Source organism: Scatophagus argus, chromosome 4, assembly GCF_020382885.2.
Source record: "Scatophagus argus isolate fScaArg1 chromosome 4, fScaArg1.pri, whole genome shotgun sequence".
In the NCBI taxonomy this organism is placed as follows: Eukaryota; Metazoa; Chordata; class Actinopteri; family Scatophagidae; genus Scatophagus; species Scatophagus argus.
Genome location: NC_058496.1, coordinates 18,647,527 through 18,671,236, shown reverse-complemented (window position 1 = coordinate 18,671,236; position 23,710 = coordinate 18,647,527). Strand labels below are relative to the sequence as shown.

Genomic DNA, 23,710 nt, shown 5'->3' with positions numbered 1-23,710 from the left:
CATAAACAGAAGTTTAGCATAAACCTCTTCATTAATGCTGTATTAGTAAATCATAGATACTTGTATGACACATTGAGCGCTTGTGCTCACAATGTCAATTTTGTTTACTGAACAATCTACAATTATTTTGGTCATGATTATTGCTTAAATGGTGAACTGCGTGGTGAAATATGAGACAGACATATATATGACACATAGAACAATATAGAATTGCTGCAATTTCTGCCTGTGGGAAATGATTCTGTTTATCTTGTCTGCTTTTTTATGTTCATACTCCTGTATATATGTAGAATAGTTTAAAAAAAAACAACAACTTTGATTTGAATGATATAGTATTAAGATGCTGCTCCATTTTGTGAACACTAGCTGTGTGTATCAGTAACAAGAAGCACTGAGATGTGATGGTGAAAAACCATTAATCTGATCTAATCAAGCAGAGGTGAAAAAAGTACTTAGATCTTGTGCTTCAGTAAAAGCAGCAATACAACAGTGTAGAAATACTCAATTACATGCAGTCTTACATTTAAGTTTTTACTTCAGTAAAAATATAAACATATTTGAATAAAAACACACTATAAAGCACAGTTCACCCCAAATCAAATAAACATATTTTCCCGCTTGCCTGTAGTGCTATTTATCCATCTAGATTGTTTTGGCGTGTGTTGTCTTGTTTGTTTGCTCTTTTAGATATCCACTGTACAAATGTCTGCCTTCTCTTGAAAATGATAGAACTAGATGGCACTTCACTTGTGGTGCTCAAAGCACCAAAAAATACATTTGAAAAGCTCAACAGCAATGTCTCTGTGCAGAAATCATGACCTCCTTACTCATGTTAAACCACAGGGGCAAAAGTGTGATCTGTGTTTACTGGTGCCTAACATGAAGGCTCCAGCATCTCAGTTACAATAGCTTCATGAACTATAGGGTCTACAAGAACAGGTAAACAGACAAACAAGAAGTAGAGAGGCCAGTAGAAAAGCTAGCACTGACTCACTGCCCACATTTCAGATATTTTCAAGAATTTAATCAAAATGGAAATTCGGCTTGGTTATCAGGCTAAACAGGGAGACCAAGGCAGCGGTGTACAGTACATCTACAGTAGAATCACAGCTCACCAGTTGTAACACGTGTGGCTTAAAACGCTGCTGGAACTGTGTGATGTTAAGGAGCCAGCATGGATAGAACCTCTAGTAAAGGTTTCCAGCACCTTACGGAACCCATGCCTTGAAAGGATGCTGATGTGCACATGACAGAGGACTCAAGAGTTGTGAAATTATGGAGTAAAATCTGATTAACAAGAACCAACACAGCCTTAGTTATATTCTGAGATTAGATATGTATGAAACATCAGCAGAACTGTATATACTGGCGTTCAAGCTTGAAACTTGTCCATTGCTAAGCATCCCCATCTCTTGGACCTAAAACTATGTCTACATTCAAACAACTTACACTATAAACAAATATATACAGAACAGAGCTAATGAACGAGCACAAAAACAAAAGGCTTGCAAGGCTTGTCAGATCTTAAATATGAAATTCTCAGAATCAATGTCCAATCTTTTGGTTAAGAAGCTGACTTACTGACAGCTCCAGGATACACAGGGACAGTCTTGCAGATTCTTGATGTTTTCATGCTGTTGTTGCGTGGGTGTGTGCTTTGTGTACCTTGCATCAGATGAACTACATGGCAGCAGTCAAGGCCCAGTGCTACTATGCACCAAAGTGTGCAAATATTTGTTTCAGGCCATTTTTACTTCTATACAGCTTTCCCAGTCTTACTCAGAAAGCCCGAGCTATCCAAAAAGTTAAAAGCACACCAGACTGAGAGACACAGAGAGACACATGGCTGACTTTGACCTTTCATGGGATTTGTCTTTTAATACAAATGCCTGTCTCAAAATGCTAAGTTATAGTTCCCCTTCTTTCTTCTTCATCATGTGTAGTCGTCCAGTTGTTGGGTGAGTGTATTTGATATGTTCTCCCTTTTGCTGACTTTAATTTGCTATTTCCTCCATACCTTTCATCTTCAGAAACTAAATCCACTAATTCACACTGGACCTTTAAAAGATATCTATTTTTTTTTCTTTTGACATCTGGCCTCTGAAGTTCACTATACATGTTTTCTACCTGTATGTCTAGAGCAAGACCACACTGTACACCTATGAGCTCATAAAGCTGTCGTATGCGACCACTGCAGTGTTAAAATGTATATGATTATCAGGCTTTGGAGGAAGAATCTTCTTGGACCTCTCAGAAAACATCATCACAGACATTCCACAATGTTGTGTTTCCTTTCAGGACTCCTTTCATTTTCTGTAACTGAAATGGCTATTTTCTTTCACATATAGCATACTGGGCAAATATTTGTACTGCTTTTTGTGCATAGAGTCAACAGGGCTGTGTCATGAGAATGAGGTGCGACTATCTGGAATCGAATCAGAAAATGTTGTCACAAATCACATCAATTCCCCTGCGTGTAATGCAATTCCATTCTCTTAAGCTGTGATCAGGGAAACACTGAGGATTAAAGCACATAAACTAATAAACTGGACTGGAAAGCGAAGACAGGCAGCAGTGCAGTGTGGTGGGGGTCCTGGCTGCAACATAAGGTAAGCATCGCTCTACAACTTTGTAAATTGTCTCAGTGAGTTGTTCACATTCATACTTCTGAAAACCATCCAGCCCAACTCTAAAAAACTACCAAGCATTTATACAGAGAGAGTTCCCGCCAACCTCACTTCTCAATCTCATTGAAATACTCTGAGAAGCCCGAGTATGGAGTGATGTCACCAGGATCTGGATAGGAGGACAAGACAACACAGATATTATAAATCCACTCATAAAACTGCTTGAATATTGGGTAGTGCTAATAGAGACACAGCAGCAACGGCAGTTTGAAGTGAAACAGTGCATTAAACCAACCTTCACATGGACCCCTCTGAAAACGGATGTCATCAATCGCAATATCACTTCGTAGTGACGGGCCTCGGATGGCTTCAAATATGATCTGCAGGAAACACAAACTATGCCATTATGTTAATCATAAACTGTCTAACTGAAGCTGTCACGTCTACTAGCCGTAGACCAGAGTATGGGCGCAACATGGTAAGGAGCTGATTTATCCATCCATTTTCTACACCGCTTACCCGTCAGGGTCGCGGGGGGGCAGGAGTCTAGGAGCTGATTTACTTTAATTTTAATTTGTATTGCAGTTCTGACACATTCTGGAAAGCTTGATAGGTTGGTAGAAGGGCAATTGTCTGAAAAATGACTGATCAGACAACACAAATCAGTTTGATTGTGTTTGAGATTATTTTTATGCCTCTGCACCATCAACTGTCTGTCTCAAGTATGTCTGCTCCTTGCAATATCTCAGGAATGCCTTGGGGCATTTCTTCAAATTTGGCTAAACCATCTTCTTCACTCAAACATGAGTCAAAGGCCAATATAACCTCACAAAACACATTTCTCTCAAAGCCCGACCCTGTGGATTTTGTGTGAAAGGCTTTTTCTTGTCTATCTGCTCCTGTCTGTCTCTGTGCAGCTCTTAATGACAGACTGAGAGAGCAGAGACTGGAGAAACAGAGACATCTGTAACCTGGCTGCTATTTTTTTTATAGAATCCCAACCTCACACTGTTATTGGCTGGGGGCTACACAGTCCTGCACAAAGGCTGACGCCCAGAAACATCCTGACACAGCAGCAGTAAGAAAATAAGAAAATACAGACAGAGGGCCGAGTCTCTGCAACAGACACCAACACAGACTTATAGAGGCTCATTAAGTGATGATTGAGGGACATTACTTTTGCATGAGTTTCTCCATTGGTCTTTTTAGGTTACTGTATATTATGCCTTCTTTTATTATTTAGAACAAATAGGACTAATACTACAGAGGCTTTGTGAGGGATTGTGGGGACAAGTGTATCATTCTAAATATGGTTTCACATATCACTACAGAGGTAAATTTCAGGATAAAATAGTGCTATTGAATATCATCCATGTACTTAATTATTTGAACATTCAAATGCAATAAAAATGAGTACATTATGGTGTGTTGTATGGAGAAGCGGCTCTGTGAGTAATTGTCTGCTATCTTATGTTAGGAAACAGTCCATGATTCCTATAATCTGCGTACCTGGTGTCGGACATCACAGTGGTAGTCCACCACTGCCCTCATCCAGCTGATGCCCTGTTCACCACGGCGTCTCCACAGCATGGTGTCCTTCTCTCTGCTGCTGTGACGCAGAAGCACGCTCAGTATCCCAGTGCCAGATCCATACATGTGGTAGTAGAAGATCAAACACTGAGGGGACGTGGAACCCCGCAGGTCAGAGGTCAGCAGCCGAGCTCTGTGACCTGGACGCATGAGTGACGCCTCGATGTACATGAAGTAACCTGGAGAACCACACAGTGGACAGAAACACCCATTGTAATTTATTGTTGCAGTAATACAAACATTGTAATTGTCTCCACTGGAAACTTGTTACTGAAGCTGTAAAAAGACACGACACAAAGGAGAACAGAATTCTGCGTAAATGAGGACAGTGAGAACAGAGCATGTAGGAACAAGTCTTCAGCTGAATTGTCTGAATAAATGATTGTCTGACAGTGGGTTTCTGTATTAAGGTTCACATCACACCCAGGGTTCCCTTCAGCCATCACGGGGGGATATGAGCTCTGAATAAAACAGTGAATGAGGAAATGACTCACCCACCCCAGTAGTGTGGTCTCCTCTAGGTCCTGTATAGGAGGTGGGGGTATGTCCTCGGACTCGCAGCCAGTCGCCCTTGTCTTCTTTGTTATCCTGGAGGTAGCCGCAAACTCCATTTTCAAAGTTACACTGGCCTGGGAGGGAGCCTGTGATGCAAACAGGCACAGTCAGTGCACACGGTGAGCAAAAAAGGAGGTAAAGCAAAGAATGAATGATGAGGCTATTGAGTGCTGGAGTTTGCCGCTCTGGTTTCAAGCAAGTCAAGAGCATCCGTAAGACACAATTTCAGTTAAGTCACATCTATAATATTCTATGGCTGTTGATACAGTGCATCAGAAAGCACTAAATGTGTCTCTGAGTGAAATCATAAAGCATTATGAATGCATTATAATACCTTATGAAAGTCCCTACAATGCACTATAAATTTGTTGAGAGTTGTTGATGCAATGACATAACAATCCTGACTTACTGGTGGGGTTTACAATCAGTGTCACTGTAGGCCCCAAGCTCCCTCTACTCCAGCTCATTTTGCCTCACTAAGAGTTTAGTGCCTTTGTCTGTGGCCAGTCCAGTTTCTGTCACTACATTTTCTTATGTTGTATCAACTTGTTAGTAGAAAACAATATAAAGTTGTTGGAACTTCAACTTCAGCTCCTGGTACTTCAGTGAATGTCTTAATGAGTCCTTTACCTGCTGTGATTTGACAGTCCCCCAGGCTGACAGTGATGTCATCGATGGCTACCAGGCCACATTCCCAGAAGTTCCTACATATGCTGACAAACACTAACTGGGAAAAAGAGAAAAAGACTTAATACTGCTGTTTATCCATTTATCCAATTATCATTCCAATCCATTCGCCATGCCTTCTATTTATCTCTCAACCAGCCATCCATCCATCCACAAGCCTGTCTTTCCATTCTTCCATTCAGGCAGTTCAAAAAGATCAACCTTCATGTACATCACCCCATGCAGTTCTTGATACCTTGGAAAGCATGGGCTTCATGAAGGTGATCTCAACCTCAGTCCATATAGACCTGGAAGTGTCAGTCAGGCTCCAAACCTTCTCCTGGGCCACGTTGTTCTCGTCATAAATGTAAAGAACTAGAGCATTATCAACTTTCCTAAATCCATGGAGCAGGTAGTAGAACCTCACACAGTATTTGTGGTTCCCTGGTAAAAAGGGACCATGAAGCCGACCTATATAACCAGGCCTTGAAGTGAAACGAGTGTTTGCCAGGAGGAAACAGCCTAAGAAAGATAAAACAACGAACATAAATTAGAGCAACAGTGTTAATGTTAGTTCAACTACAGTGTGTTTACCTTCCATGGTGCAAAATAAAATACTGTGTCAATTATGAAGCAGCAAGTGAGGAGAACGATTTTCTTGCCTGGGTGTAGAGTTGTGACCCAACTATGAACTATAGCACATATTAGAGATACTGAAAGCCAGATCACCATACTTTACTTGCATAATAATTTGCACCATATCTTTATTTTGAAGGCACTGATGCATAAATTGACCCTTTTTAACTCTAAGTGATGACATATAATTGTCCATTTTTCCAAATAAGTTACTGATGTGGAGTTCATGAACTTCACATCATATTATAATAATAATTGAAGAAGAAGAAGAAGAACTGGGATAAAAGGAAAAAGAAGAAGGCTCTGTGATATCTACAGGAAGTGTTTGCCATATCTTTGGGCCATAACTGCCAAAACCTGCATTACTGATTTTTTTTTTTTATGGCTTCTTTGGCTGGATGCCTCCACTAAAAAAGCAACAGATGATTGCAGTGTTCTTGAAGGCAAATAGTGGGAGTTAAGGGGATAGCTGTGCAGCAGGGAAGATAATAAAGGATCACAATGCACATAGTGAAGCAAACTGACAAGCTATGAAGTGGTTTGTTGTACTGGATGTTGTTTTGGGTCACTGGCCAGCTGGGGCTGCCCCAGCACAAGCCTGAATTCAGCAGAACCACAAAATGGACAATCCAGGATTGTTTGTCCCACAACTGCTCACTGTCTGACCAAACAGACCATGAGACTGACACACTCACACTTTTGACTCTTTAATGGAGCCTATCTAAAATGTTCCTATTTTGAACTACAGTGCAAATGCAGAGAAAAACCTCTTACTTGAGCCTTTTCAAATTTTAGGTTATAAGAGGCCCAAGGTTGCAGTATGTTAAGAGGAAAAGTGTCTCCAAAAAACTGGAGACTCGCCTTTTTCTGACTAACTCAGTCAGCCATCTGTTTTTTTAGTTACAGAATGATCACACATTGTAGCTGCTGAGGTATACACACAGCAAAAACAAAACTGATTGGTTGAAAAAATCCCCCTTTTTTTTTTTTAAGGGTGTTCCTTTGAGATGCCTGTGCTCCTTTTCAGAGTGTGTGTCAGCAACCAGCAAAACTACTACAACAAGGTAAAAAAAAAACAAACAAACCAAAACAAAATAGTACTATATGGATAAATTACATCACATTTACTCAAGATAAAAGAAATATGTGGATCCCTGAGCAGTAGGTATCAGGTATCGGGTATCGGGCAGCATGGTGCTGTGTGACTCACCTGATCCTGTGGTATGGTCCCCTATTCTGTAGGCATTAGGCTTAACTGAAACTCTGCTCCACGCGTTACTCTCTGCTCTCTCCTGATAGTACAGACACAGCCCATTCTCAAAGTCACAGTTGGCTATAGAGGGGTCAAAGGTCGGCTCTGGAACACAAAACACAGCATATCCAACTTGAACCCGCCTTGTTAACAGAGGTCACTGAACAGGCTATATCAAACAGTATGTGAAAAAATTGTAGTTAGCTCTGAGAATTGAATATTCACACTTTTTATACTTATTTAAATATCACTTATTTGCTGCAAAAACACAAGTTTGATGAAGAGGGTAATATCAGTTTCAGTGCAGAGATCTGGGGCATGTTAAGCCTCCACTCACAGCAAGATTTTAATAAAATTTAACAGAGGATGCACACTATCCATTTTAGAGACTCAATGGCTTTAACCTTAGCACATTTAATGTTACTATTACTATTTGCATGTGTTTTCTTAAACTGCAGCAGTATCATAATTTTCAGAGAATGCTAATGCTAATGCAATGCTAATGTAATAATAATATTAAACTACATTTATACTGCACTTTTTCCAAAACCAAGTAACGCTATGAGGGAATAAGAGATGAATTCTCTCAGAAGCAACAAGTGGTGATTAATGAACTTTGTGAGTGCGAGGGACGATCCAGACCAATTAACAACCCTCAAAATGAATTTTCACATTCATCCCATCATTTATTAGACAGAACAGATAATCCTGCTGTCTACAACCCAACAGCGTCATCTCAAGTGAGAGCCCAGCATGTTTAAGAGGCAGCCATACTGAAATAGACTGAAATACAGACTAGTCTTTGCCTGTGATCAACCTTTACCCCATAAGATCCAGAGCACTGCTCTCACCTGTGTCAGTGTGGCAGAATTCAGGGGAAAAAGAGATATCATCGACGGCTACGTATCCGCCTCTGGCACTGTTGAACGCCACCTCAAACACCACCTGAAAGACATGAACAGAAACTGTTAACAGATGTGTAATGAGCAATGTATGACTTGTACCTAATAATTCTGAGAACAAGCTCTGTGGACTGTTAAACACATGTTGTGAAAGTATGACATATACTGATAGAGGAGACAGCTGTAGAAGCCAGACAGTGACATCAGTGTAGGGTAAATTCAGAAACATGGGTTAGTCAGTGGAGCACTGCATGATGGAAAAGCTCTGTACTACTCTTGGCTCAACGGGACAGAGGAACCGACCCAGTTAGTAATGTTACGCAAGCTTCTTTCCACAGAGACAGCAGCAGCCTGTGGGAGGTGTTCTGGCTGAAAGCACAAGGAAAGGAAACTGTGGAGTCATAGGGAAGAATACACATTTGAAAGTGCAGTGGAAAGACACAGTGGAGTGAGTGCATGCGTGCATGTGTGTCTACTCAGCTGCACACAACAAAACAATGAGGAAGAGAACGACCATATGTTTCTTTCTTTCGTGATATTTGAAATAATATGGTCTTTCTGCAGCTTAGGATGAAAAAAGAAATTAAATGACGGGAAACAAGAGGCTTGTGGCAATATTTGCCTGTACTGGCAAGTCTGAAAATGAGCAGAGGCTGCAGCAACTATCTCTCACAAACCAACTAAGCAGAAACACAGTTGTGAAAGCTGAGACCAGGACCAGCAGCTCATTGACTGTACTAACAATGCTCTTCAACATCATCGCAGAGTGACAGTTTGAAACAGCTGAAAGCAGAGAATGCTTTCAGGAAAGTGCTGATCCTATAAATGGTGCTGAATGATTAACCATTTTTATATTGAAATTGTGATTTGACAAACTGCAACCTTTAAATCACAACAATCATGATTTTAAGAATGAATAATATGCACATCCATTCATCCACCTTCTAAAACCCCTTTGTCCATGCAGGGCTGGAGTCTATCCCAGCAGACTACGGGCGAGAGGTGGGGTTCACCTTGGACTGTTCGCCAGTCAATCACAGGTCTGACACACACAAAGACAGACAACCGCACACGCACACTCTCACACTCCCTAGGTGTGAGTGTGAGAGTGTGCGTGTGCGCCAACGAAGAGTAGCCAGTTAACCTAATGTGCATGTTTTTTGGAAAGTGTGAGGAAGCCGCAGTACCTGGAGAAAAATGGGTAAGAACATGCAAACAGGGAGAACATGCAAACTCCACACAGAAGGGCCCAGACCGGGATTCGAACTAGATGGCTCACCTGGTAGAGCCCCATGTACAAAAGACTGAGAATGAGACTGAGTCCTTACAGCAGCAGCCTGAGAGCAATTTCAGCCTGTGGCCCTTTGCTGCCTGTTGTCCCTCTGTACATCATACATGTTCTTAGATTTTGGTTAGATATTTGTTGCTGCTAAAATGTCATGATTGACAGCTGAGACTGAGTCCGATGGGTGTATGGCCTGTAACTCAAGAACGCAGTTCATCTGCCCAAATACAACACTGCACAGACTCTGGCTCCTAATGACATTAACTGATAAAAATAAGTTGGAACTGAACCCCAAATTTATTAAATCATTTATTTAGATCCAATCATCATATGAAGCTGACTTACTTACAATAAGCACGCTCCCTCAAGTACTGACCTCAAGGGGATGTGGGGCTTTGATGTCAACGCTGACCAGAGTCCAGCCAGAGGTAGTATATAATTCTGGCCTCCAGATCTCCTCAAAGTGGCCCAGCTGGTCTCTGGTGAAAACTGAAAAGATGTTCCCCCGTTCCTGGTCTCGGTGGTAATAGAAGGACAGGCAACCAGCCATGGGGACCGTAGTCATGGGAGAGGACAGCTTGGCCACTTCTTGGAAGTGCTTGGCATACACAGAGTCCACATACATGTGATGTCCTGGAGCAGTGGAAGATAAAGATTGACCAGTGGTACACGGTTATGGGCTGTTACAGTCACATGTAATGGATGCGTGTGAATTTCAAAGTTGTCATAAGACTGTGCAAATGAAAAAGGCATTCACTAAAGATGACTCATGTATGGTGATTTTTACACCCCTCCATCAGTGTTTGGGAATTAAACAGTTCTTTACAGGCTGCCATGAACACTGACTGCATGATGTTGCTACTTTTAATCATATAAAACAGAGATACATAACAACAAGCACAAACATGTAAGTTTTCACTAAGCAAACAACACAGCAGTTCATTTCACAAGCCAGCACACCTTCCTGATTACAGATTCTGTGTCCAAGAGCCACCAATCCACGTAAACTGACTGTCAGACTAGACAGCCTCTACAACTCCACATTCAGCTATTGCAGCTGGATGGTAGAAGTGGGAATATCCTGTGATCAACATGTAGTGTGCCATGGCTAGAAATTTTGCCTGATTCAAGTTTGCATTTATTTGAACTGCCAACAGACAAGTTTCTTGGTTTAACACGTCCTAATGTGAAGTAAAAGTAAAAGCTGATTGCACAACGTTATGGCTAGAGATGAAGAATGACTTCACTGGGTTTTAGATTGCTTTCCTATTAACTCCTTTTTATGGTGCAATTCTGTCTGCCACCAGGCATGAAGTCTAGAAAAATGAAGGCTGACTGGCCCAGCCTGATCCTGATCCTACCATTTTTGTCTGGTTTCATGTCTCTATTAGCGACTATATGAATGAACAAAAATCACACTTTTGTCCCGTGTTGGTAACTGCTACGGTGGTTGTCTTTGTGACAGCAGTGCCGACATTATATCCAATTTGGAAACACTAGGGAGGAAAGTTGTCTGTTTCCACTTTAAACACAGCACAGATGATGAGTTTAACACATTTCTGACTTCAAGTCTACTCTTAAGATTGACAGTCAATCCTTGTCAGCTCTAATGATGACCACTGGAGCCCCATTCTGTTTACTCTGTACACCCATGACTGTTATCCCAGCCATGCAGGTAGATTTTGAAGTTTGGAGAGGACACCACCATCACAGGCCAGATTACAAACATTGATGGGATGTGTATGGCCCTGGACAGCAGGGCTCTGCAGCGGGTGATTACAACATACGGGGCATCAGTGATATCTGAGCGAGGTGCCTGCACAGAGTCCAGACGATATAGAAAGTCAACACCCACCGCCTGTTCACCCTGCTGAACTTCATAGTGTAGAGCTTTAAGTCTTGTTGTTATCAGACAGTAACAGAACAAATCTAACAGCGTAAGTAGTAATGTAGTAAAAAAAGAGAAACTATCAGTCCACACCATGCCATCACAGAACCGCACTGTGACAGAAATAAAGACGGAATGTTTGACATGAAGTTAAAAATAATTAAAAGAAAGAATTCTTGTTAAAGCAAAGTGACTTATATGTGAGAAATCATTCCATACAGGTGCACTGTTATGGTGTAGATATGAGCCAGGAGTCAAACTTGTTAAATCTGTTATATTTCCTCATACCTCGAACAAAATGCAGATGTCACACACAGAAGTCAGACCTCAGTACCGCACACCCTTCTGCACAGTAATGACCAGTTGCGAGCTACAGACGTAAACAGCTGACCACATTGGTGACAAATGAAAGCTGTATATTTAGCCATATTTTAGCACAAATATGTGTTTGGATAGTTGGGAACACACTGATCACAGAAACAGACAGAGGAAAAGGGGTTTATGCTACAGTACGGTTCAAAACGTTTCTATGGATATTGGGTACAATGGGGCTGCAAAGGAAATCTATTGTATCTGAATCCAAACTTGACTAAACATTGCTAATGTATAATCTATTCCCAAGCAGAAACAAAGTATATATTCTACAAATATGAGAGTTTGAGAGTATGGTCCTAGTCAAAGCTACACCTATACCCTTTCATTTCATTGTGGATTTTACTGCATTATTGATTTTGGCTATTGTAACACCACAACTACGGGCGAGAGGTGGGGTTCACCCTGGACTGGTCGCCAGTCAATCGCAGGGCCGACACACAAAGACAGACAAGCACACACTCACACCTAGGGGCAATGTAGAGTAGCCAGTTAATCTAATGTGGCGACAGTGCTAACCACTGCACCACCGTGCCACTCTCATAATATACATCCAACTTCCAAAATTGAAGACTAAATTTAAATTTGAGGCCAACTCTTCCACTGCCTGATTCCACCTCACAACCCAACCGGTTAAGGCAAGATGCTTTCTAAATGGAAGTTTTTCCTCACCACTGTCGCCAAGTGCTTGCCCATGGGGGAATGTTGGGTCTCTCCATATTAAACACTAAATTAAACAGTTTGGTCTAGACCTGCTCTAATTGGAAAGCGTCAAGAGATTGTTTGTTGTGATTTAGTGCTATATAAATAAACTGAGTCAAACTGAATTGTGAGCGTGTCTGTATGTGCATGCGTGTGTGTGTGTGTGTGTGTGTGTGCGTATGAGTGATCTACCTCTCTGGTTATTGGTGTTGTTTCCGAGCTGGTTGGACTCAGGCTGTCTAGCCACACTCCCTCCAACGTACCAGTTGACATTTGGGTTCCAGTTGTTACTATAGCCACATAAGTGATGCTCCTCAAAGTTACACTCTGGTAACAGGAACAGCAAAGACAGAAAGTGTTCTTTACTCAGTCTTACACATTTTATAAATAAATACAGTTTCACATCAAACTGTACATCAAAAGTGAAACATGTGACTTGATGTTAAAGTCTTAATGTTGACACTGACCTATGCAGTAACCAGGAACGATGTGAATTTCAAAGATGGCCACGCTGTTCCCTGAGCCACGTTCAGGTCGACCTTCCAGCAAAATCTGCGCAAGAAAAAATAGACTTACCGACAAGCTGGCATAGAAAGCGGCTACATCAGGTTAGACATACATAACATGACGTCAAAATCAGGTAAAATCGTAGCATAGCATTTTGACAAAATGCAGCTGCCCTTTGTTTTCTGTTGACCATAGGAATCTAATGTTCTACATGGCTCATAGGCAGAAAACATGCCAGAGAATTTGATTCTAGTTCAGTGAGTGATTTGTAGATCAGTAACCAGTAAAACATTTCTCTGACTTACCGGTAACCAATTTAAAGACTTAGAAAGGGGTGTGATGTTTTGGTCCACTATTGCATGCCGAGTGAATGAACTCTGACTAACTTGCTAACTGTAAATGTGCTTATATCTCCCCACAGACAGACGACCCTTCCACTCCACTGGCCAGTAATGAAAGTCCTAATTCTAGCGGCGCTATAAACATTGCTGGTCTGCCGCCATACTTACATACTTACTAATTTACAATAACTGTGTAGTCAGCCTTTAAATGTTTGTCATGCCATCATTTTAAGTACCAACTCACTATGTAGTTCCCTTTTCCCCTCATAACTCAGCATGGCATGTGGAACAACCTCACAGTCTCCATTACAGAGTTAATACCATGTTATACCATTTATCCTTTCCCAGGTTCTTCATTTTAGGAGTTGTTCCACCACAGGAGGGCTGTTAAGGAAGAAGTAAGTGCTCTGGTTAACAATAAGGAAACTAGTTAAATTTAGAAAGAGGCTTAGATGACATCATTGCTTCTTTTAGCATACTTGTGGGCCTCAAACTCACTCTGCGTTTAAGGAGGGTTTGTTTTCTTTATATTTAGATCAGTGCGCAAAGCTAATACATATGTAGCCAGTATTACATTACAACCCCAATTCCAAAAAGCTGTGTAGAACATAAATAACTAGAATTACCACCATGAAGTTCTATGCCTCTGCGCGGTTGCGATGATGTCCAGTGAGAAGCATGCTATCTTCACTTGGAGGATATTCTTACAGAGGAATAGAGAGGACTGATAAAGGCCTTCATCACATGGTGCAACAATCATATGAAACTCAGTATCATCAAAAGTAATACTGTGGTGGACTGCAATGCTTCAAATAGGGATGCTGCTACAAAGAAGCTACAAATTCTAAAATGTGGATGCATCGAGCACACGTTCAACTCAGCAGCACAGAAAAAAAATCAATACACTTTCAAGATGGACACCCAACATCAGTGTCACCAATTCAGTATGTGGCCAAATGTGAAATAATGTATCATCACAATTATGGAGGTGAGTAGTAGACAAAGAACAATATGATGTTATAGTGAAGGTGACCTTTGACCTTTTGGATATAAAATGTAATCACTTCATCATTTTATCCTAACAGACATTTGTGTGAAATATTTCTTATGATTAGAGTATCTAATTAGTTCACTGCTGAGTCCAAGTGGACCTTTGTGCTAAATTTGAAATGTGAAATTCTGAAGGTGTTCCTGAAACATAAGAACGGGACAGATGGACAGACGGATGGATGGATGGATGGATGGATGGATGGATGGATGTGGAGGCATAACAACGGCAGTGTTTAAGATGCAGTTGTCATACATGAGAAAACAACGACACAGCCATCGTGCTGTGAATTGTATTCACTTTGTATTTACTGCAGCTTCACTGATCTGTGAAAGAATGTAATGAATGGATGAAAATGAGACATGCAAAGATTAAAAACCCCACAACCATAGATGGGTACCAAAAACCTGTATTAAACATGCTCCAGGACTAAATCATTAAAGACAATTGTACAGATAAGCTCTGACATTAATGGTTTTTATCAGTACTTATTAACATTTTGGAGTAATATCTTATGGCACTATCTGCAGCCTCTCCCCTGCTATCTCCCTGACAGGAATGTGTTCTTCCACACACACACCACACAAACAGAACAGCAGCACAGAGCGGCCATGGCGAAGACAGTGATGTGAAGCGGCTGAAATGAGCACTCAAAGACTAGTCAGGTTGAGAGTACTACTCTCATTAACTGTAAGTGCAATAACACCCTTGCAAGTAAAGGGCTAATACTTTATCAGCTTCAATCAGTAAGAAGATTAACAAGTTTATTTAAATCCCAGAAAGTTAAACTTTATTACAATACTAGTATATATATATAAAAAAAACTTTTCCAATATCACAGCAAAAAAAGTCCTAGCACAGAAAATGGGATTGAACACATAACACATTGGAAATAATGTTAATATCAACAATCGGTGCTATCAGTATGTACTTCACTTTACTCAGCACCACAATGATAACTTATGATACTGCATGGATTATTATAGTATGAGACCTCACTACAGTTTCTTTTGTTCACACACAGTTAAAGTTTCTGAGTTCCTCTTGGAAAAGTTCCCTCTCTGGAAATCACTATTCTTTAGCAAAAAAAAAAAAAAAACAGGAATATTAGCCTGTCATATTTACTCTGTAGTGGTCATTTGGCAAAGGCAGATTTAAGACAACTGTAAAAAATTTTAAATTATAATCACGCAGGTAAGTGAAAACAAATGCAGATGAGGAGCAGGTGGAGCAGTTTTGAGTCCACTTTCCAAAATCTTCAGCACTAGCTGCTGAAATACTGACAAGACTACAAGTGCAGGAGGGATGAAGGAAAACTACATTTCATACTCGGAACTCAGTTATGGAATATGGCAGCAAATTCACATTTTTCAGAAAATGGGTAATCTTCCTCGATTTTATTGTGGTTAGTCGAAGATTTTCTAAATGTGTTTCCCTTAAAAATGTGATTACCAAGCAGCAGCCGTGAATGCCACCTAACCACAAATGAACAGCAGTGCAGTGGAAGCAGTGCAGAGCCTGTTCTTATCCCAAAGTGGGGGAGTTTGAACAACTTTATAGGTCAGTGTGACTTCATCCCAGAAACCTAACTCTGATCACTGTGGTTATGGTCTTTACAGCCACACCTACCTGGTAAGGGATTGTGGTGTTGGGTAGGTCCACACTAGCGATGAGCCAGCTGTCAGAGTCTTTGTTGGCAGTCCACAGCTGGTAGTCAAAGTTATCACCATCTGGTCTGAGATGGAGCTGTAGGGAACCCTGTCCAGTGATCTGGTACACCAGTCTCACACAGCTCCAGTCCTGCTGGTCCAGAACTGGGCTGACAAGAACCGCATGCCCATGGTCATGTAAGAAGGCTGAGTCCACTGTTATCAAATGCCCTATGGTGACAAAATGAAGATATATTCATGAAGAGTGCATGTTAATATTAAGCAGTTCATTTTTAGAGAATTCAACTCTTGTTTTTTGGTCACTAGGACTTGAAAATTGTCTATTCATATAATAACAATGTGCAACTGAGCTTCACAACAAATTTGATGGACAGACGTGTCTTTGAGTTCAAGCATCGCCTGTAAAGGTCAGTGATACACAAATAGCAAGGGTCGATATATACATCAACCCTTATGAACAATAAGTCATACTAAAAGGACAAAAACATGCAATACAGAGGTCTGACTGAGTATAATACTGGAGTTCAAGAAATACAGAGAATGAACACAACAAAAAGAAGGACACAGAGAGACACTGAGATGAAAAGTAAATGTAAAGAAATGTAAAGTTTCCTTTTATGTCACAGCTGAGGTGTTTTACCCATTGACACAGTTCTGAGAGAGCAGAGAGGCAATTTAGTGAATATAAACCGTGTTTATGGAAAGCTGGTTTATGTGTCCTCAGTTCTAGTGGGGAGGGGAAGCAGGGGGGCTTACAGTTGCATCAGTGATCCCTTATTTGGTCAAATGAAGTCCATCTTACTGGCAGAAGAAGTCTTTGAACAGTGATTTGCTCAAACAGTGAGCCCTGAAGGAGCAAGTAAGACAAGGGTCAAATCTGTGTTGACTGACAATATCTACATAAGGACTCCAACTGGGTTTTGTGTACCCCAGTTCCAACGTCAGTCGGCCTGTGAACTAGAGTAATCTGCAAGCTCATGTTTTATTGCTCTGGCAGATGAGTCTGGTATCCCTCCTGTTATGGCAGATTTGCTTCCATCCCGGTTTGTGTCGGGCCAATCACAACCGTTTGTGTACTATAGGGCGGGTTTGATATGAAACAACCAAGCTGCGAGAGAGTGGTGGGACATCAGAGAAAAACAGCATGTAATATTTTCACACCTAACTGTGAATTAAGGTTTTTCAACCAAACCAGAGTGGGTGATTGTTGGAGCAACAGAAAAACGAATTAAGATCATTTTGGTGGCTTTTGTTTCTGTTTCTTTTGTTTTTCACAGTTGCAGTGGCAATTTACTGAACCAAATCCAGATGTTTTTGTACATATTAGTCATGTAGACACCAAGTTATGTAAGTATGTATGTTCACAGACGATGCAACACCATCACAGCTCATATCTGCATGTTGTAGGCTGGTTACTATTATCTTTTTCCTCAGCACTAGGGCACGTGTTTCATTGCTCTGAGTCGTTGCGGGTCTATCCAATTGCAACCTGAGGCATTTTGGTCTGCGCCATTGAAATGCCAATTACAAATAAATTGGAAAGTTTAAGACTAATTAGCATTTTGCAAATTGGCTTGGCAATGCCAGGTTAAATGTCATGAGATGATACAAGAGGAACTGAGGAGAGGAGTGTTGATGAAGTATTCTACAGACTTAAGTATCACTCATATTAGCAGAAATTTTCACCTTGAGTTGTCAAAATGTCCAACTCAGAGTCTGGCTGGAAGAAGCTCTTAAAATTCCAGAGAGAGATAAGGAGTTCCTTGTGGTCATCATGGTGGTCTTTGAGGCCACAGAGAGGCCCTGACAGCTCCCCACCTCACTCCATCCATCTCAGTCTTTCTGTTTATCCTGTTCCAGCACAGCCTAAAGTCTTTGTCTCTGATGTCTCTGTTTAGTGAATATAATCACCTAGGACATCCATCCTGGTTTTAACCACAAACTCTGCCTTGGGTTCTTTTTCTGGTGTAACCTCCTCTACTCAAGCCCACATTGCCATAGCAACCAAACAGAAAACACCATCGTGGTCCCGTCCTCTTTTTTATGAGCCTATTTATTGCCACAGAGGGTGTAGTCTATCACCATCTCCAAGCTTCTTCCATCTCAGTCTGGTTAGAGGCTTACTGCAAACTGCACTGCTTCTCTGCTGAAGCTTCTGTTTGGGGTAGAACTCTGCTTTCAGTGTCACAGGGAATGTACTAGCTACAGTGAGCACACAGTGAACGCATGGCTAGAAGAGAGATGGCAAACACAATTTACAGTACTGCCACTTATCTTAACAGTCGGAATATAAACTGTGCTGACAGATTATCATAAACAGAGGGAGCTGCTTAGGGACGCTCTCTGGCTTGATGCACAGAGCACAGCAGCTGGTGGAAGACAAAACAAAAGGGGGAGTCGATAAGAATGGCTGACTTGGCATGTGGAATGTGTTGACACACTTCTGTAATGAAGGAGATCAAAATTCAGCACATATTCACGCTGTAAAACTTCTAAATTAAATGTGATGAACTAATCTCTAAGCAGTAACACACAGCAATGACATACATGAAAGGTTTCAAGTGTGGTTAATTTAAATTTCCTCATCATCACATATAGAACTCATATATGAGAAGATAACACTTTCTATGAAGACAACATCCATAGTTCACTATTGGGTCATTCATTCATTCATTATACTACATAATGATACATACACCTACATAACATACATAGTGCAGTCATAATGTTTTATGACTACCCGCATAAACATACATAATGCCGTCTGATGCAGCAGTCATAACACATTATATATGTGACTTGAACGAATTATATCTTCATGTGTCTCATGGATGCATTTGACAAGGTACAAACTAGAGGTTGACTGGGCTTATAATGCATTATGACTACCTATACTCACCAATACACATCTCAACCATCAGCTACAGCACTATCAGCAACTCACAGTGTGCTATAATAGCAATATCATGCATTGAATGGCCCATCAGTTAACGTCTTGCTGATCTAATGCATCAGAAAGTATTATGTGTATTTATGAGTCTAGTTATAAAGCATTATTAGCAGATTCACTATGAATACCTAACATAATGCATTATAGATGTAGTCTTTATAGAAAGGGTAAGCAAACTTCTTTCATAATTTTGAGAAAAAAAAGTACAAAACATTTGAAAACATGTTAACAATAAAGTATTGAGCTACAGTTGTGATGTCAGTGCATTTGTGTTTAAGGTGAATCTGATCACATATGTGAATGAGCAAGTTTCAAACAGTCTCCACGGACCAAATTCTTTCCCCGCTCCAGATTTACTGGCAAATTCGTTTCAATGGTTTCACCTCCAGTTTTCAACCATTTGTATCTCGCTACTTTCGTCTCTTAACTCAAAAATTAAACTAGGGCAGAGCTCACCTGATTCCTGCCTGGCAGGCAGCTCTGTCTATGGAAACACAGCTACCCTGGAATATTTTGGTTTGGCACTCCACTGTGTTTGACCCATTTAAAGAGTCTCAGTGCCACCACACTCCACTTTACTGAGAACAGATTCTTACTGAAGACTACATTAGTAGCGTTAAATGTAACTGCACTATTATCATTGATGCTTTTGTTTGCAAGAAGATTAAGCTTATATAATTAATACAATAGCGACTTCTCAACTCATTGAGACATATTGAGATGTCTTGTTGTTGATAAAAATTTAAAAAGCTCCGTTGCTCTCAGTTTAACCTTGCAGCAAGAGAGAGAGAGAGAGAGAGAGAGATACAGTAGCTTTTTCTTTCTAATTAACTCGAGAGAGTTTCCTCGAGTTCACCTGAGACCTTTTTTTTTTAACAGTTTAAATTGCTTGTAAATAGTCTATAGCTTGACAGATTGATTTGCTCACCAGCCAGTGTGGCTAGGGGCAACTTGCTAACCACTCACCAGAGTATAACCTATATTTGTATTTTTCAGTTTGCAAACTGAAAGTCCTGCTAGTCCTTCCCTACTATATACCTCTAATTCCATCCATCCATCCATTTTCTATACCGCTTATCCGTCAGGGTCGCGGGGGAGCTGGAGTCTATCCCAGCTGACTACGGGCGAGAGGCGGGGTTCACCCTGGACTGGTCGCCAGTCAATTGCAGGGCCAACACACAAAGACAAACAACCACACACTCTCACACTCACACCTAGGGGCAATTTTAGAGTAGCCAATTAACCTAATGTACATGTTTTTGGTATTGTGGGAAGAAGTCGGAGAACCCGGAGAAAATCCACGCAGGCACAGGGAGAACATGCAAACTCCACATAGAAGGGCCCAGACCGGGATTTGAACCTGGAACCCTCTTCCTATGAGGCGACAGTGCTAACCACTGCACCACCGATTCCGCCCTATATACATCTAATTATTACATAAAATATTTGGTCCTAGTCTTTACATCTTCTTCTTCTTTTTCTTGTTCTTTCCACGCTTTTTCTTGTTCTTTCTTTTCCTCTCTCTCTCTCTTACTCAACCCAGCCAGTCAAGACAGATGGCTGCCCACCTAGAGCCAGGGTCTGCCCCGAGGTTTCTCTCTATATTAAAGCCGATATTAGAGTAGAGTAAGAGTAAGGAGATAACTTTTGTTTTGATTTGCTGCTATATAAATAAATCCAAACTGAGACTGAACTGAATTACTTCAGACTTCATGTAATTCAGTGACTCTCAGGGCTGACAGTGAATGAATCAGTGCACACAGTTCCTTGGCAGTGAACTTGACTGTGGATTAATCCACATTTGTTGACATTTGGTGCCTTATATGGCCTTATATAGTGTCAGTGCTACACAACACTGATGAATCCTACTACATTTGACTGGTGGACAGACGCTAAACTCGAGCTCTGAGTATTCACTTTGGCAGTTAGACAGCAGAGGAACTATGATGAGATTGGTAGTTTCATTAATTGTCTATCACGCAGTTTTGCAAACATTGTTTTGAAAGGTAAAGAACAGACAGACACCCTATAAGAAACAAATGAGGGATCATTTCTTAGTTACATGTCACTTCTAATGAAAAAAAGCAGCTGGCAACATCAAGTGTATCATAGGAGGCACATGGCTGTCTTCAGCATCCACAGGACAACAGTGCTAACAGACGTGATAAAGACAACACTGCGAACAACTGCCAAATTCAAAGTGAAAGAAAAAAAACATGGAGAAAAACATGTGATTCAACTGGGAGAAATTCTGAATCACAACCACAAAAGTGGTAATGGAAGCCTGTAGCTGTTTGTCATAATGTTTCACAACTGACTATTCAGCCACTTGCTCTTTAATATGACACCAAGGATGACATGAGGAGTGTCACTGCTACAGTGCAGGCTGACTCGCGCTGACTGATGTGGCTGAAGTAAAAGCTGAACAGTAAGAGCTATCATTAACATTAAGCCTATCCACCATAGTAATGTAGTGTAGGAGGTACATAAACAACTTGTAACAAGAACATAAGTGACTGCAACAACACCTCTCATGATCTTGTGTCGTACCTGTGTTAACTGAATTTCATCCCCTGTTTTGGTCCAAACTTTTATGTTCTGATTATCTTAAAAATCAACAGAATCAACTTTATTATTGTCAATACCAGGATATCACAACACCCCTTCCTGCAATACTGCCTGGCATCATATTCACTGTGCTCCTGTAAAATTAAATCATTGTTCCAGACAGCATTTTAACTACTGGAAAATTACAAGATGTGCTCTGCAAAAGACATGGACATTCAGCAGGACAAAGCTGAAAGAGAAAGCCAAAAGCCTCTCCAGAGGTTGCAGGAGAGTTGAAGGGGCAGGTGTGAAGAATGTGACACACACACACGTGCGTGCGCAGACATACACTCTCACACACGCACACATCTCCTTAGTCTCAAAATTGAATGTCGCTCTTTTTTAATAAACTAGCTCAGGCTGTCACAGTAGTAATTCCACTACTTTACTGATCAATTAACCAGTGGTGTCCCAGTTCTACTGATAACCTGGTCATTGTTGGAATAAAATATAAAATGTTTATTTTTATTTATGTTGCTTCTCTAGCTAAAGAGTTTCAGTCTCAGAACTCCCACGAGTGATAATTGATGACTCTGAATGGGGCTGAGAGAAACATTACAATACACATGTAAATGTCCTAGTATGACAAATTGACTGCAAATTTTAAATTAACCTTCAAAAAATATAATTAAACTATTTATCAGACTGTTAGATATGTTACAGGTTTCAGTTTCCTAAACTGTTTACCCACACTACACACACTGACAGTCTGCCCTGAAATATTCAACTGCCAAGTGTGTGTACATTTAGCATTACCTTCAAAATCAATTATACAATTTCTAACATAAGTCTAACATTTGACTCATGTTTGGTTGCATGTTATCTGTTGCCTGGTTCTTCACCAGAGTCACTACAGGTTATAGGTTCCCAAATAGGTGGATAGTATGGTACTATGAGTAATACTGCAGTCCCCTATTCTAAGCATGTTTATTTCCGTCAATAAGCAGAGCTAATGGTGACACTGTACCTTCCTCATTCATGCTCCAGCTGCCATACTCTGGGTCTGATTTGTAGCCACAGGTGCCCAGCTCAAAGTTGCAGGAGCCAGGCAGCAGCTGCTGCTGCGCCCTGAGGAACCCGCACAGCAGCAGCACTGCAAGAAGAAAAGAGTAGAGCATCGTTCTGCAGAGTTGATCTATGCACAAGTTACCTCTGCTTTCATACAACTTTCTTAGATTGCGTGGTTGCTGAAGCTAAAGTTATAAACCAAAGAAGAACAAGCACAATTTTGATGCAACATTCTGCATTTTGCTTCCAAAGTGAAATAACTTGGATTTACCCCGGAGAGTGAGGCTCATCGTATCCGCCTTTGCACTGACTTTGGGATCTCACTCTGTAGTTTTGCGATCGTCAATTCTTCAGAGGACTACAGCACCAACTGCTCGTCGAAACCGTCACTGGCTGTCTTTCACATGTTGTAGAGATGGTTTATCCGCGTGGATGAATGGATGACGGGATGGTGAAGCAGCGGTCCAGGTCGCAGCGTCTCTCCGCCTACTGCTGCTTAATGAGCCAGGGCCGCACCCAGACTGGATCAGGGCCTTTAAGGAATTTCCCCCTCAACCACCCTGACACCGTGAACATATGTATAAATGTATTAAAAGTGAAAAGGTGAGCAGATGGACCACATAAAGCACACATCAGAGTCATATGTGCTCAAAAAACGGTCAGACTTGCGTGGGTACACATACAAGGAGTTTTAAGTTTCAGTTTCCCTCAGTGTACTTACACACAAAATATTTTAAAGATAGAAATAGAAACCTTTTTACCCCTCTCTCCCAAAGAGATACTAACCCTTGTTAGTGTCCCACCACAAATGCTGTTTTAACTCAACTCTCTGCATATCCCCAACAGAACAACCTTTGTGCAGAATATCCACACTGCCAGAGCGACCTCTCTCTCCTCTGTCATCAGTCTGCTGGGTTTATCAGCTGTGTCTGTGCCAGTGAATCTTCTGATCCTCCTCTCCATCTTCTGAGAACAACCACACCTAAAGGGTAACCTAGTGAGAATCTGTGTCTGAACCTTGTAGCATCACTGGGGTTTCTCCAGGTTCTGTGTTGGGTCCCCTCCTCTTTTCTCTTTACCCCAAGTTATTACTTATGCATGTTA

The 23,710-nt window shown here is 41.0% G+C and overlaps 1 protein-coding gene across 2 annotated transcripts; it reads right to left on the bottom strand.

Moving 5' to 3' along the window:
- Window positions 1-314: 314 nt before the first annotated feature.
- Window positions 315-23,585, bottom strand: mamdc2a (MAM domain containing 2a). 2 transcript variants are annotated; one of them, XM_046386159.1, is made up of 14 exons: window positions 22,878-23,585; window positions 22,566-22,691; window positions 16,001-16,251; window positions 12,943-13,027; window positions 12,668-12,802; window positions 9,890-10,146; window positions 8,178-8,271; window positions 7,285-7,431; window positions 5,695-5,960; window positions 5,403-5,499; window positions 4,712-4,858; window positions 4,137-4,396; window positions 2,923-3,007; window positions 315-2,796 (listed from the first exon to the last, which is right to left on the bottom strand). In XM_046386159.1, the coding sequence occupies exons 1-14, from the start codon at window positions 22,894-22,896 to the stop codon at window positions 2,735-2,737; spliced, it is 2,031 nt and encodes a 676-aa protein (XP_046242115.1). In that variant the 5' UTR covers window positions 22,897-23,585; the 3' UTR covers window positions 315-2,734. The 2 variants fall into 2 exon arrangements, with proteins under 2 accessions (XP_046242115.1, XP_046242116.1); XM_046386160.1 differs by lacking the exons at window positions 315-2,796; window positions 2,923-3,007 and having other exon boundaries at window positions 4,192-4,396; window positions 4,716-4,858.
- Window positions 23,586-23,710: the final 125 nt, after the last annotated feature.

Coding starts and splice junctions, on each gene's coding strand:
- mamdc2a (XM_046386159.1), bottom strand. Junction 13,028..16,000: donor ACACCACAATCCCTTACCAG/GTAGGTGTGGCT, acceptor TTTCTTGCGCAG/ATTTTGCTGGAAGGTCGACC. Junction 3,008..4,136: donor ACTGTGATGTCCGACACCAG/GTACGCAGATTA, acceptor TGTTTCCTGCAG/ATCATATTTGAAGCCATCCG.